Genomic DNA, 16,453 nt, shown 5'->3' on the forward strand with positions numbered 1-16,453 from the left:
CAAGCCTGGGCAACACAGGAGACCCCATCTCTACAAAAAATATAAAAATTAGCTGGGCATAGTATAGTTCCAGCTACTCAGGAGGCTGGTCATCACTTCTGTTCAAGTTGCAGTGAGCTACGATCACACCACTGCAATCCAGCCTCGGTGACAGAGCGAGACCCCATCTCTAATAAATAAATGAATAAAATTCCCCTTTCCAACATTTTCCCCCTTTAAACTAGACTAACTTTTGCAATGAAAAGTGACCCACACAAATTTGAGCTGGATGCAACGGTGTGTCCCCAGAAGGGTTTAGTATAACAGGTCTGGTAGGATGTTAAAAGATGATACAGGATAGAAGAGTTCAATAGTCACACAAGTTTGAGAATTGGACAAAGTTTGAAAGACTTCTTCATTACAGGATTGATTTCTCAGAGTCTTTAACATGTTGATATGTACCTTAAACCTCTCAGAAGAGTAGACATAGCAAATAATCCTTTTGAGCACTCATTCAACTCCTTAGGATCACTCTGCTAAAGAATATACTTTGGCACATGCTGAGTTTGAGTTTTTCTCTAAAACAATCCAATAGTAAAGCTTTAAGGAAATGCCAAACCCTGCCCCCTACCAAAAAAAAAAAAAAAATACCCTAACACTTTGAGGTTCTGTTCTTGACTCAGGTGAAATTTGATGATCCATAGAAAAAAAAACCTTATTCATTCCCCAAAGTTTCAATAATGGTTATAAATTTTTGTGACAAAAACTAACGACTCAACCTCAATGAAAAGATAGAACTCTCCCACCCCAAATTTTCTCCAGATAATTCTGCTATCATCAAATCTGCCTCTCACTATGCATTTCACTTCTATTGTACAATTTTAATATTTTAGGTGAAGTGGCGCATCACAGAAGAAGACTGGAGAACAACATTGGTAATTTCATAGTTATTTTAATAACCAGGTTTACATTAACAGTCACTGAATGAACTTTTGTTTTCTTTAATCTCAGCTAAACTCAAAACACAGTTTTCTTCACGGTTCAAAGCAAACAGCTCTTTACGTTCCAGAGCTGCCTCACTGCTAGCACAGATCACGGGAGAGTTACTGTCTGTCCATATCCACCAGACACAGAACTGAACACCCACACACCAGTTTTCAAAGAGGAAACTTACAATGAATGCTGGCTGCCCGGGACAGCCCATGAGTGGATCTGGGACTCAAGCTGGAGTTTTCCAGGGGAGAAGGCCTGGGAAGCTTGTGGCAAGAACCAAAGTTGGGAATCATCCACCCTGCTGGAACGGGCTGCTCAGGGTGAGTGAAAGTCCAGGCTAAGGGGAAGTCAGGCCTTTGGGGAAGAGTGTGACACTCTGGGAACAGCCATGAAGAAGAAGGTCAAAGGATAACCAGACTTTACAGAAAATCCATTTTGGGGATAACTATAATCCTGCTATCTCTAGAAAATTTAGAAGTGAATGAAATAGCTCTACCGGGGTGGCTGATTTAACAGTTCCACAAATACCTTTTCAACTACCCAAGCTGGTGGCCCTCTCAGAAAGAACTCCAACTGATTGCCATCTGGGTGTAGGGACAATGTGAGGAGGCTGGGGGGTGGCAGGGGCACGCTCAGAGAGGGGCCGGGCCAAGGGATGAGATGGCAAAGACAGCCTGGCAGTGGACAAGATCCAGCGTGCCTTCCCACATCTGGATGAGGTGCCGGTGAAGCTGGAGAGGGCCACGGCTCGTCGTTTTCTTTTCCTAAACCCTTTGCATAGGGCTGTTTGATGTGTCTTATGGAACAGAACAAATCTGAATATCAATTTTAACTTAAGTAACATATCCCTCGGTACTCATGTTAAGAAAATGGTGGAAGTTTTTTCTAGGAATTCTCAGGAATGTCTATGCTTGGAAAGGAAGTTAGTCATGGTAAGTGAAGAAAGAGAGGCTTCCTTAGATAACGCTGCCCATCCGGAGGGCATGAAGGCGTTGTTCCTACAGCATGGAACGCTTGTGTGGAACACAAAGTTCCAATGGGATGCTTCATTTTGGAAGTCCCAAGTGCAGTGCAGGTGACCCATTTGGCCATGGAGGATGTATCTTCATGGCATAGAGAAGCTGTGGAGGACTGACTTGGACTCAGGAGGGGGGAAACGGCAGAGCAGATGGTGCAGAAGTGGATGCTCAGAATTGAGTTTATTTATGTACCTGTTCCTCCATCTGGTGGTTGTGGCTGGAACTGCAACCTATCCTACAGCCCAGCCCAGCTAATGAGGTATATGGTTCAGATCTGGCAAACTCGCTCTGCCTATGAAACTGCCATTCTCAGTTCTAGGATAGGCCCCCAAATCTTTGAATTGCAAATGAAGAGTCACATTTTCCCTTTTACCTAAGTTTCCCTTAAAAGAAAAGCACCATGAGAGCCTTAAAAATAGCAAGATTATTATGAGGGGGAAAAGTCTTTTTCACGATTGGAACAGAAAGTAGCTTGCTAGGGGAAATCCTCTTCCCTGGCTATTTCCAAACTCCTTTGTAGCCAAGTGTTGGCTTTTCTCTAGTCTTCAACTTTTTAAAACCTGAAGTCAAAGATACTGGTTTCTTCTAAGCACTTAAAAGGTGTTTGAGGCCTGCTCTTCTCCCCAAAGTACTTAGTACACAGGGCTATGGGTTCTACCAGCCGGGCCCCCCAGAGCACAGAGGTACGATTCCCAGGTGGAATATATTTTTTCCTGCAAATGGGCGTCTTGGTTCTACACATCCTCATCTTGCTCACAGAACTTGTTCCAAAACTGAATTTTCAGAAGTGGCATGAGAGGGAAACGGACATCAGCTGTGACAGGCAAGGCAGATGCAAACACTCCGTGCTAATTTCCCTCGGGCGCCCCCGTGGGAGGGCTGCATCATGGCATTTCCACTCACCTGGGGAGATACTGGTACTGAAACAAAAAGATTCCCCCAGAAGGTCTGCCAATGGGAGGGGAAACATGATTTAGAATAGGAAAACAGAACCGGGGCCACAAAATGTGCTCCCTCTGCTCAAGACTGGCTTTCCCAAATCTCTGCTTGACTCTCATATAAACCGAGATTACCCATTATAGTAAAACTTAGGGAACACCTAATGAAATCAACTTTCAAAAAAATATCCTATTATTATGGATATGCCTGGATCTCAGGACATCAAGAGAATCACTCACCACTGGCAAGAGAGGCCCTTCATTCTGCCCCGTCTAAGCTAAAATCCTAACTCCGGACGCGGAACCATGCTACTCTTCGCGGTTTGCAAAGACAGGAGAAGGAGAGGGAACTCACCATGTTTAGAGGGAGGCGTGTTTAAGCTGCGGCCGCCCTCACCTCTGAGGGCCTGTGCTGTGTTCTCAGCTGTTGGCTTTTAAGAGCACCAGAGGCGCAGGGAGGGCGAGAGGAGGAGGAGCATCACCTGCTCTCCCCCTGTCCGCCCTTCCCAGCCCAGGAAAGAGAGGAGGATTTGGAAGCAACACTGAGAAAGAGGCTCGAGCAAGCACTGGCAACAATGAAGCAGGTGGAAGAAATGGTTGGGTTTTGACATTTTAATAAATGTTCAAAGAAACAAAATCTACTAGGAGGGGACGTGACAAAGTCCAGAACCCAAAGACTGCCTGCCTTCTCCGCAGACCCCAGGGGACCCTGATGAAGGGACAGCTGCCACAAGCGGCCATCTCCCATGGAAATAAACGTACGTCATCAACACAATACACAACACCCCTTCCGCTCACCCGGCCCACCCACCTCCCGCCTACACGCCCAACCCCAGCCCCGCTGCGCCCTCCACCCTGCTCCGGGCTCCCACCACCCACTCACCCCAAGTAACCTGCGTCCCTTTTGTCCCTGACATCCCAGCTTTGTCTGTCCCCTTGTCGTAAGATGCAGCACTACACACGCTCTCAACACTATAATGATATAGCAGACTCTTTTACCTTAGTGGCCTGTCTGATTGCATGCATGTAAATGGGGAGGGTCCGAACAAATCAAGGCTATGCATAAACAGAAAACAAAGCAATATTCGTAAAGCTAGGCAAGCGAGCGTAACATTGGAGAAACATAAGGCTTGAGGCTTGTTGATTCTTTAGATCGCAACTGTTTGGATTCACTTTCCTTCTTAAATATCGGTGTACCATTTTGGCTTCAAGAAAATCTCTTCTTGCTTCTGCCCTCTCTTTGGGGAGGGCTTGCTTAACTCAGGGATGTGATATTAGAACGGCCTCCAGGGGGCGCCACGATGCGCTTGCTGGCGGAGCGGACCCCCTCATCCACTTGGGTGCCTGCAGTTGGAAATAAAGTCCCAGGAAGGAAAAAAAGGGAGGGAGAAGGGTGTGGGCAAGAGATAAACTGGGTTAATTTCAAGAGTGCAAGGTACTAAGTGCTCTCCTGGCCTCACCTCCCAAGATACTTCCATTCCAGTCTGTCAGGTCTTCTAGACTTTTCTTATGTCCCCCAAAAACTACTGGCTGGTAGGAAGAGCCAAGTTCTTATCTAGATTTCATCTGCCCCTCAGCATAATAATAATATTACGAGGACGAACAACAATAACGATGTGAAAAATAACTGCTTACATTCATTGTGGCAGGCAACATTTTCAGTGCTGAGCAGATTACCACACTGAATCCCCAGCACTGGGCCAAGAGAGGCACTCACTGCCCCTGTGTGACAGGGAGATAACGGAGGCTCGGAGAAGTCAGGCAACTTGCCCAAGGTCTCACAAGTCGAAGTGGTGATGGTCAGGTCCCTGTGACCACAGCACAAAAGGACACATCGGTGTGTGTGTGCGTCCATTCAGAAAGGAGCCTCGAAAAGCTTAAGGATTAAAGTAGCCAGGGAGCAACAAAAAATGGCAAAAACCCCAACAAAAATTGCTTGGGACTAGCAAAATGTGACCTCTGGCAAAGTGACCTCAAAACTTTCAGCTCTTTTCCTTTGTCTCGCTTCTCCTATGTCCCCCTCCCCTCTTTCTCCCTGTCTCCCTGCTTCTCCCATTCCTTACTCCTCTTCTTTTCCCCATATGCCGTGATTTTCCATTTAAATATATCTTTCCTTTCTTGGTATCTTGCCTCTCTCACATTGTCCATGATAGGGATGCAAATCTACATTTATTTTGCCCCATTTTAAGACTCCTGGTTATGGAGCAAGTGAATCATTATTTATTTAGATCAGAGCGTTCTTCTAGACTAGGTAAGAGTAATGGTGTGGCTGACACACGATAAGTGTTCAATCCGTGGTGGCTATTGCAGCGTTATTACTAGGGATGGGAGAACATAATAAAAGTCCTAGGTCATAAGAAGCTACTGCAATTTGAACATAAAAATAATATGAGCTATCTTTTAACCTGGGCAAAGAAAACACAAGATACTGCATAGCTTTCATAGGCTAATGTAGAAAATCACTATTAATTCACAGTGGAAATCACTCCCCTGCCCCATCCTGCCATCCAGGTCTGATCTCTAAGCAGAATTTGTCACCATTTAAAACCTGATGTTTAGCCCGACTGTGCCTTGTCTTCCTTTCTCACCAGGACCCGTTGTTGAGTCAGCAAACCTTCCTGCTTGCCCCACTGACCTTCTCTCTAAAGACGATGCCAGTGCAGGGCTTGAAAACACATTCAGGCTGGGCTCTCAGGATCACCCTCTGGCCTCAGAGCCCTGGATCCTCCCTGGTCCCTCCCTTCCTCCCCCGAGCAGCCTGCAGCACCCACCTGACAGACTAAATCCAGACTGGTGCAGATTCCTCACGGGTGGGTTTGGCCGAGTGGGAGAGCCCCGGGTTGAGCCCGCGGGGGTGCCCCCTTTGGGGGTGGTGGTCAGGTCAAACACGGGCCCATCGTACATGCCCCTCGGGACGGCATGCAGGTCTGCCATCTGCAGCCAGAGAAGAGCGCGTCACCGTTCATTCATTCATTCATTCATTCAACAATGTAGGGTCTGTTCTAGGTAGCATAAATATATCAGTGAATAGAGCATGTGTGCTAGGAGCCAGGAAATAATAATAATAATAATAAAGATGAGGAAGGGAGAGGTGGTATAAAATAATGTGTCATGATAGAGTGACAATGGAGGTGGGCAGGGAAGGCCCCTCTAAATAGATGAGCTTCAATCTGAAAGACCAAAGGACCCTGCCATGGGGTCAGGGCTGTGGGAGAGGGAGGCTGAGGGGAGGCAGAGGAGCGTGGATGACAGCGCAGCCAGTGGAGGGAAGAGCAAGCACAGAGAGCAGAAGGGGCACATCATGAGATGCAAGAACAGCAGTACAGCCGGGAGAGCGACCGGAAGGGTAGCAGTCTGAGATGAGGCCCTAAGCGCTGGCCAGGATGGGTCATGTGGGAGCTCCACACTCTTCAGCACAGATCAGGGTGGGCAGGTCAGGAAATGAGCGTCTGTGGTCTGACCCACTGACCTCTGGTTGTGGCCGTGAACTTGCCCTGGGACTGTGGAGCCAGCCAGCAACATCAGCCCAGTGCATGCTCTGCTAGGCCTTGTGCCAGGCGCTGGGATTTATGGTCACAGGAGACATGGTGCCTCCCGCAAAGGGGCTTACGGTCTGTATTAGACAAACACTGCAAGACCACCCACAGCAGCGGCACTGCCCGCACACAGCTTCCGCCCATCTTTTCTCTGGCCAGAGGTGAGGCAATGAGGACACGCTGCCAGACGAGCCTGACCGTGTGGGACGGACCATTGTAAGACTCCCTGGAAGTCCTGCCAGCACCTTCCCTCTCCGTTAGGGGCTCAGGTGCAGGCTCAAAAGTACAACCCATCACGTTTGCAGATGCTAATGACTCCGGTGGGATGATGACTGTGTCTGTACTCCCCAAAACCAGTTAACTCTGAATCATCAACGTTTCTTTGGTTCCAGAATCGAAGACAATAATAGAAATAGAATTGGTACTCAGAAAGTTTGAGTTTCACTCTCTTCTCTTTTGGGGCAGAACTGGATTGTGGAGCTCAAATTCCACAATCCTAGGGCTCGTCTAACCTTGCTTTGTGGAGCATAGCACACATACACAAAGGTGGCCCGGAGATTGGTGAGGAGAAGAGAGAAAAGATGAAAAGAAAGTTCTAGGCCTCATAGGAGTTCCTAAATCAACTAGAACTAACCTGTTTGTTTTATATGTATACACATATGTGTGTGTGTGTATATACTTATACACGCATGTGTTTGTGTATATAGAGGTAGTTACATATATATTAAAAAACCAGTGACGCAAATAAGATTTTATTTGAACCACAACAGCTAAACGTTGTGCTTGTCCCAGTTGAGTGGGTGTGGACTCCTGGTTCTCATCTTAGTTTTTTAGCAGTAATTTTATTTTTAAAAAAAAAAAATACTGATATTATTTTAAATTATTTTAAATGAAAGCACTATAAAAATGTGGGAAAAAAAACTTTCTTTGGCCAAAAGTTTTCAAACCCCCTTTTAATAGTACAATAAGTCTGTGCAGTTGTTCTTGGGGACAAGATCACTGTGAATTTCTTTGTGAGGGTCTAGAGAACACAGCTCCCTCCTGATCTCATGGCTACTATCCCTGAGCCTGAATGGGACACAAAGCCCCTGCCCCAGCTCTGGGCTCCCGTTTCTTACCTTCCTCCGGGCTTTAATGCGCTTGTAGACGTAGTCGGAGAACGGGCTGCAGGGGATGAAGCGGCCGGCCCCCTGGGTCACGTGCAGGTTGCCATCTTCCAGCATGATCTTGCCCTGGCAGATGACAACCAGAGGAGCCCCACGCAGCTCCATCCCTTCAAAGATGTTATACTCTGCAGCCTAGAGACAGGTGAGGGACAGAGCCATGGCAGGGGTCGAAGCAGGGGAGAAAGAGGAATGTGGTTATCTTCTGTGTTTGGGACCCTGCCTGCAGTGTCCCTAGGGGCTGATTTACCAGGTAAGCCAGGAAAAGCTCACCGTGCATCTGCAAGCTTTCAGTGGTGGAAGGCACCAAAGGACAGATGCTTGCTAAGTAAAGACTGGACTTGCCAGCAAAAAGATGTGTCCAATCTTTATTAAGGCCCTCACGTGGGAGTCAATTTTTGTCACTGGTAGTGTTCAAAGAGAAGCTGGATAACTATTACGGATGCTGCATGTGGCAGTCTCGCATTGAGCAGGTGGGTAGAGGGGTTATGTGGCCCTCAGGTCCCTACTAGCTCGAAATTAAATAATGTGAGATGATACAATGTTTACACAAAGGCCATTACCACCAAAAATGGCATTTCTCACTACCTCCTTCGGTGGCTTAACGAGTGAGAGGCATTACTGCAGCGTGGTTGAGAGCATCAGTTTGGAGTCAGGTTTCGATGCTTGCTTCATCATTTGTTGGTGCTTAAATTACTAAATTTCTCTGTACCTCCATTTTCTTATCCATAAAATGGGGATAATAATAGTACCTACCTATGGAAGACTATTATGAAGACTCAGTGAATTGAAAGCACAGTGCCTGAAACATAAGTGCTTTAAAAATATCCACTATTTTTACTAACAAGTATTAAACCTGTTTGTGTGAGGTCCTGGGCTTTAATTATGATCTTTAATTATGAGCCTCCTTAGGAGGAGGTCAATCAGTGCTGTTCACCAGTTATTTCCTGTTCTTTCTCCTTCCAAGCACAAGCATCATTGTGCTTCCTGCATTCCTGAAGTTAGGTACGGCTGGCCCGGCCACGGGGCTGCCTCTGGCCAGTGGAAGTTATTCACGCCACTTCCGGCAGAAGCTTTCAGGGCTGAGTCACCATTCACCATGCCCTGTTCCCCGCCTTAGCAATCACAGAAGCGTGAGTGGAGGGGCTGGAGGGGGAGCCTCTATCAGCCTCTGTGCCTGAGTGACCGGGATGGGCAGAGCCCCTCTGCTGACCCCCCAGCCTTGAGAAGCAGGAGGGAGAAACACCGTTGAGGTCTTAAGCCCCTGAGATTCGGGGATGGACTGTTATTGCAACGCGTCCTAGTCTAACTACCCTGGTGTGCCACATCAACACACCGCTCCTGACCAAGCTCTCTGCATGTGTTCCCCACTCATTCTCCTCCACGCCCGCCAGCTCGAGCCTTACAGACTGGTGGTTCTTGGCAGAGACGATCTTCACAGCATCCGGATCCCAGATGACCAGGTCGCTGTCAGAGCCCACAGATATTCTTCCCTTGCGGGGATACAGGTTGAAGATCTTGGCAGCGTTCGTGCTTGTCACAGCCACGAACTGGTTTTCATCCATTTTCCCTGTGGCCTGTGGAATACAAAAAATTATACCCATCTCTCTCTCTCTGTGTCTAGCTATATCAATGCAGGGCTTCTGAAAAAATTGAGTTTAAAATCTAGCTTTGAGCTTCCTGGGAGCCAAGAAGAAAATGGAAACTCAGTGGATTATACTGTATAGATGAATGAGGCACTAGTTCATATACATTCTATTTGGCTCTGAGAATGAATGTCTTTAGGGTTCTTAAAACAAAACATAGGGTATTTAATAATGAGTTAATTATTAATTTTACTAAAATTTTTGGGAGAGTCTTTGTTTGCATGGCTATTTCTTTTGTCAGCCCTTGTGATGTGAGCAAGGAAAATAAAATCAGGCCACTATGCCACAAGACATTGATAGATGATTATTTGTACAGTCTGGATGACCACATGCCCTCAGTATGGGACAACCTTGGTAAGCAGATGAGTTTAGTCTAGGCACAGACTCATTACTTATCACTTCAAAGGGTTATATTCAGCCCTTTCAAAAGAAATCATGAAATTCTCCAAGCAAAAAGAATTAATTCACTATTATTTTAAGTACAGGTCATTCATGCAATCAGATGAAGGCGCTGTATGTCTGGCTCCTCAATCCTAGATCTCAGGATTCATCACCCTAGGAAAAAAATTCCACAACCACCTGGGCCACCTGGTTCTAGAGACATCTCTGCAGGTACGAGACCTCACCTGCACCCTGAGCATTGCCCCCCCTCCGGGGCGGCACGGAGGAGCAGTGTCACCAGCTCAGTTGGTGGCAGGAGACTCTGGTCTGGCCCTGTCCACCCTCCCATGACCTCGATCCCTTACCACGGCCTTGTCCCAGATGACAGACATCCGCTCCTCCACACCATTGGTGCCCTCGGGAATGGCTGTGAAGTTGTCCTTCCCAATCGCTTTCTGGGCAGTGCTGAAAGTGCAGTGGGCACTTCCAGACAGTTGCAGATCCCCACTGGCAAAGGAGAAAAGCTCTATGTGAATAGGAGAGATGGCTGGAGACACATCAGGGGCCCAGAATCTAGTGTCCACCGTGAGGGTTTGGAATCCCTCCTCTACCTCTTACTAGCTGTGTGAGCTTGGATGAGTTTCTTCCTTTCTCTGAGCTCAGTTACCCCACCTGGAAAGTGAGGGGTGTGGGATCAGATCATCTTTTTTGTAGCAAAACAAAAAAGGTCTCCAATGAGCAATGACATGATCCCATGTGTCCCCAGAGGGCAGCAAAAAACGAGGCTCCCTATAATTTTTATTTATTTGTTTTTACTTTTATTTTTAATTATTATGGGTGCATAATAGTTATATATATTCCGGAGGCACATGTGATGTTTTGATACAGGCACACAATGTGTAGTGACCAAATCCAGGTAATTGGGGGATCCATCACCTTAAACATTTATCATTTCTTTAGGAACATTCCAATCCTACTCTTTTAGTTACTTTTAAAACATACAATAAATCATTGCTAACTATAGTCAACCTATTGTGCTACTGTATACTAGATTCTATTCATCCTATCTAAATGTGTTTTTGCACCCATTAACCATCTTCAATTTATGCCTCCCTGGTCTCCCTACTTTTGGTAACCACCATTCTACGTTCTATTAATATCTCCATGAGACCCTGAACACGCTTGATCTTGTCCCTGTAATTCTGATTGTGTCATCACGACCAGCTATTTGAATTTAGGCAAAAGATTTAGCCTCCCTGACCCTCAGTTGCTTAATCTATAAAATGGTGAGAATAGTACCTCACTCATAAAGTTATTACGAGGAACCAATGAGATCACGCGTGTAGTCTCACCATAGAGCTTGGCACATAAAGGTGTGGCTATTATCAGTATTACTAGTATTACAGTATTTTTGTTTAAAATGTGACGGGGAAGAGCCTGTTTTCTGTGCTCAAGACTGGAGGAGAATGCTCCATGTATTTCTCGCACTGCAGACTCTAGTCTAGCTGATGGATGGGACTGCTCCAGCCCTCATCCCAGCTGGCCCCAAGATGTTTCTACAAAACACCTGCTGCTGGGCATTCCCGCACCAACCTGGCCAGCAGGGAGTTGATGTAGTCAGGAGTGGTTGGGTCAGGACTCAGAGGTGGGGATGTCACGAACGCAGCCGCCTTGGCCCAGTTCTTGCTCCAGTAATGGGTTCCATCTATGCCCAGGCTGGCGGTGATGGGCTCGCCAAAGACCACGTTTCCTGGAAGGGGAAGGAGATAGTCAAGGGTCATGTATGTGCTGCCCTGGGCCCGGCATATTTCATCACAGCTCCTAAGCCTACCCAAGGCTGTGGTTTGGAGCCAGACAGACCCAGATTCAAGTCCTTGTTTCCACCTTTTCTAAGCTTTTGCTTTTCTAGCTGCTAAATGTGAACAATTTTGTATTTTCTAGATTAGAAGAAGCCATTGATTATAAGATGCAGCATTAATTCTCAAATTTTGAGGCAAATTAAAATTTGAGGCAAAAAAATACAAATATATATTGATTTTAAGGTTCATCCTAGAATTAATTAAACAAAACAAGATGATGTCTACTTCTCAGGCTTATGAAAATGAAAAGTTTTGGCATATGTGAAGGGTCTGGCACATAGATGCTCAGTAAATACTGACTTCTTTACCTCCTCCTTCTTCCCACTGTACAAACCCAAAGCCCTGGATGTGCCCCCATCACTAGGAATTGCTAGATCTTCCCATTACAAGGACATTCTTTGATTCCACGAAGTAAAATCCATTCCTGTGGATCAGAGACTCTCATAATTTTTTTTTTTTTTTTTTTTTTTTTTTGAGACAGGGTCCCATTGTTGCCTGGGCTGGAGTGCAGAGGCATCATCATAGCTCAAAGCAACCTCAAATTTCTGGGCTCAAGCGATCCTTCTGTCTCAGCCTTCTGAGTAACTGGGGCTATAGGCGTGTGTCACCACACCCTGCTAATCTTTTTTGTAGAGACAGGGTCTCGGTCTTGCTCAAGCTGGTCTCAAACTCCCAACCTAAAGCAATTCTCCTACCTTGGCCTCCCAAAGTGCTAGGATTATAGGATTATAGGTGTGAGCCACCACACCTGGCCTTTCATTATTTTTTTTTTTTATCATTTGTTACCCCCTAACCTTGCAGTCCCCAACCCCTGGGCCTCGAATAGGTACCAGGCCGTGGCCAGTCAGTAACTGGGCCGCATAATAGTATGCGAGCGGTAGGTGGGCTAGCAAGCAAAGCCCCAGCTGCACCCACAGCCGCTCCCCATCACTGGCATCACTGCTGGAGCCCCACCCCCCATCAGATCAGCAGCAGCATCAGACCCTCACAGGAGCGAGAACCCCACTGCAAACCACGCTTGCGGGGGACCCAGGTTGCGTTCTCCCCGTGAGAATCCACTGCCTGATGATCTGAGGTGGAGCCGAGGCTGGTCCCTGGTGTCAAAAAGGTTGAGTACCGCTGCCTTATCCTACGGTAATAAGTAACTTGCTCAAAGACATCCAGCAACCTAAGACACATCAAATTTTGTGTCAAAAATTTGGATTTAACTGGCCAAACCATGGAGAGGGAAGCAATACTGAAAAATACACTGTTCTAAGCTTTTGTTGAGCTTCTTCAAGAAGAAGGGATAAGGCCAGGGTTGGTGACTCACACCTGTAATCCCAGCACTTTGGGAGGCCAAAGTGGGAGGATTGCTTGAGGCCAGGAGTTCAAGACCAGCCTAAGCAACATAGAGAGATCCTGTCTCTACAAAAAAAATAAAAACAAAAAAGAAAAAAAAGCAGAAAAAGAGAAGGAGGAGATAGTGATACAAAAGGCAAACACTGTCTCATGGAAAGTTGGTTGGTACCAAGTTTCTCTATGCCAAAGTCTTCGGCCAGCGCTGCCCTGTACAGCCCTGGGCTTCGTTAACTTTGGTCCTCTATCTTTCATAGTCAAAGTTCCCCAATGAGGTCACACTCTACAGACAGGATTATAAATAGATTTTGCCTTATTTCAACCCCAATCAACTAATAATGGTTGTCTAGAATTCCATGTAGGGAGAATTTTCACAATCCTTCTGATCTGACTAGAAAAGACTCAGGATCGGTTAGTAATGTCTGCCATGGGCAAAAGAAGGGTACAATGGCAACGATTCACATACAACAGCCCTGCTTGTTGTGCTGGCAGTAAAACAGATCCACATATAACTGATGAGAATGTCAAGGGCTCTCCAAAAACACTTATCAAACTAAAGCACACAGGATCACAAGGAAATGAAGACATTAAAGCCACAGCAAGCACTAAACTACTATTGAGAGATATACCACCTTAAAAGTGGAAGAACTCTCCCTCTGGACTATGTTTAGCATGGAAGAATCAAATAAGCAAAGACTGCAATTAAATCTAGATTTGAATACTAGCCCTCCCAGCTGGGAGATCCTGGACAAGCTGTGCTTCAATTTTTTTTTTTAATCTAAAAAAGAGTAATGATAATGCCTATTTCTCAGAGTTCTTTGAGAATTCCACAGAATAAAAAATTTAAAGTATTTATCTCCATCCTGGGCATATACTTGTCCTCATTAAATTATAGCTCCCTAATATTAATTCTGAGCATCCATACAGTTAAAGAGCCCTGCTGATTGGGGACTAAACACACTGGGACTTAAACAAGATCCTTGGCCAAGAAGGGAGAATCACCACTGCTACACTTTGTCTTCCTGCCTGGAACGCTGTTGACTCTTTCCCTGAGAATGACAGTCCGTGAGATGTTTACTGGCTTCCATCTCAGCTGCCAGTTTTTCATCACTGAAATAATGCTTCCCTTCCACCCTGGAGACACAGCTGTACTAATTTTCCTTGCCAGAGAATCATGAGCCAACAGGCTAAGGGCGAGGCATTTTTCTCCAATAAAGTTCAAAATAAGACCAGCATATAACTAAAACACCCTGTCCCGAAGGGTCCCCGGGTTGTCCTGAGAATGGGTCCCAGGCAGGATGCAGCCATCAGCAGAAGGCATGAGAGGGTGGTGGGTAGTCGTGGGCAGAGGGTGTGGTGGCTGGGGTGGGGAGGGGAACCTATGCACTTTTTTTTTTTTTTTTTTTGCCTTTCTCCAAGAATGGGTAAGGAACCCTGCGTTCCTGGTTCTCACCCAATTACTCATACCCGGTGGAGCAACCATGCCGTGTCAGTTGAGACATTCAAAAACACAGAGAAAACAGCAGGCTTACTGTGAACGTGGTGAAGTGGGGGATGCCCCAGAATCTGCCAGCTAGGAGATTGTCAGAAGACTACACTCCCATAAGAAAAGAGTCGCCCTCTGCCAGAAGGCCAGGCAGCTGAACGCTCAGCCATCGGCGTCAGCTGGGACTATTTTTAGCTGTGCCAGTCACTCGCACGTGGAGTTTTATAGACGGGTTTGGTAGATGAATCACTCGTCTTGGGTCTCTCTGCTACCAGGACGGCCACTGGCTCACAGTGGTAGTGACCACGCAACCGGGCCTGGTCAATCCCCTCTCACAACTCAACACAGAGCCCCGCGTCCCCGGTTTCTCAACCACACTCTATTCATTTGCCCAGCCTCACAACCGAGTCCATTTGTCTGCCACTGAGGACAGGAACAAAAAGCAGAGAAGAAAGCTTGGAAATGGGAGTACACTTTAGCTAAGCACAAGGCAAGCAAACAAATCTCCAAGTTAACAGCAGTGGAGAAAAGTAGAAGCAAAGTGGGAAGGCAGCGGAGACAGACCGCTCACATTGGCCACGGCAGTAGACATGCTTTGGAGACCCATTCAACACCTTTTTTAAAACAACTTGTGCTAATCTATGTGTCTCAGAAGGCATGATCCTTCCCCCCTGCATTCTGTCCTCAGTCCTGGCTGGATTATACCACCCCAAGGTAGCAACAGGTGCAGGGACGAGCACGTGGCCCAAGCCAGGACATACCCAGTGCTCCCGGGGACTTCTGCTTGAGCTGTTGGGAAAAATGTATTCTGTTTCCCCACCACAATCTCCACCAAAAAGTGAGGACACCAGGCACCTCCTGGCATCTATTCCTGTCACCATTTATATTGAACATAAAGCCAGCAGAAAGGGAACAGAACCAAGGAAGGAGTAAGACTGAAGGAGCCCCAATACCATTCTTGAAACTCCTCCATCTGAAACACCTATAACCAATCATTTACTTTTGCGTGTTTCAGCCAGTTTAAGCTGGATCTTTATCTTTTGCACCCAATGTAACCTCGACTAATATGTCCATTTATAAAGCTCAGATAATGTGAACTGAAAATGAAAAATCAAAAGGGGGGGAATGCACCAAATCTCAGAAGAACTGCTTCAAGGTATGTCATCTTGGGCAAATCACCCAACCTTTCTGAGCCTCAGTTTACTTATATGCAAGTGGGAGAAATCCCAGGATCCTGCCACTCACACAGGATGTAAAGAGGGGCTTTCTAGAGAGCAAGGCAGTGAGCAAAGTAGGCACCATTTATAGTATATGACACAGGGCACCCAGAGGAGGAAGGAGCCACACAGTGCAGCAGGGACGCCGAGATCTTGGGAGCACAGATCACCTTTTTTCCTGGCTTGCGAGATGAGGTCAGCCGCGCTCTTGCTCATGACCTTCGTGATATAGAGAGGGCAATTGGTTTGGCTGGCAATGGTGATGGCACGGAACACAGCCTCAGCTTCCAGCTACAAAAAAAGGAAAAGTCCCCAGGAGTTAATAAGAACATAAGCCTCTCCAACCTGCCACTCCTCCGCCTCAACAAACCATGAGAATGCAGCGCTGCACGGGACCGAGCAGGATCTGGAATTAGACAGCCTGGATCCCCATCTCAGACCTACCACTTCCTAGCCATATGGCCTTAGCTTTGCAGTGGTAAGATGGAGATAAGAAAAGTACAGCATGGGGTTGCTGTCAGAGAACAATGCCTGGCACAGAGTATACACTCAATGTTAGCTAGAGTTTTTCCTTAGCCTACAATCTCCTCTTCCTGTGGTTACCACCAAGGCTACGTCTTAATGGAAGCCCTTGCTCCCCAGTCTTTGCAGGGCAGACTCTCTCAGGAAGCACAATCACAACACCATTATGCCTAACATAAGCAGTAAGGGCAATTAGGCATCACGGTTCCTCAAGTCCTCTCTTGCGGCAACAGTCAGCGAAGGGTTAATTCTCGGAGGCATTTCTTATACAAAAATAATTCCCAGGCTTCTCAACACAAAGACTTCTTTTATTATTGATCTCTCCCATCCCACCCTAATGTAGAATTCATGTTTTCAAATATGCTAACCAACCCGG

The 16,453-nt window shown here is 46.5% G+C and overlaps 1 protein-coding gene across 2 annotated transcripts in view; it reads right to left on the minus strand.

The window, feature by feature from the left end:
- Positions 1-911: 911 nt before the first annotated feature.
- DPYSL3 (dihydropyrimidinase like 3) overlaps positions 912-16,453 on the minus strand; it is a 100,303-nt gene continuing 84,761 nt past the window's right edge. For both annotated transcript variants that reach the window (XM_045551142.1, XM_045551143.1), the window contains exons 8-14: positions 15,726-15,846; positions 11,249-11,405; positions 10,021-10,162; positions 9,035-9,205; positions 7,584-7,763; positions 5,701-5,863; positions 912-4,273 (exon numbers count right to left, since the gene is read on the minus strand). In XM_045551142.1, coding sequence (XP_045407098.1) covers positions 4,185-4,273; positions 5,701-5,863; positions 7,584-7,763; positions 9,035-9,205; positions 10,021-10,162; positions 11,249-11,405; positions 15,726-15,846 — 1,023 coding nt within the window. In that variant the 3' untranslated portion in view covers positions 912-4,184. The remainder of the gene's footprint in view (positions 4,274-5,700; positions 5,864-7,583; positions 7,764-9,034; positions 9,206-10,020; positions 10,163-11,248; positions 11,406-15,725; positions 15,847-16,453) is intronic.

This window comes from Lemur catta, chromosome 5 (assembly GCF_020740605.2).
Source record: "Lemur catta isolate mLemCat1 chromosome 5, mLemCat1.pri, whole genome shotgun sequence".
Taxonomy (NCBI): Eukaryota; Metazoa; Chordata; class Mammalia; order Primates; family Lemuridae; genus Lemur; species Lemur catta.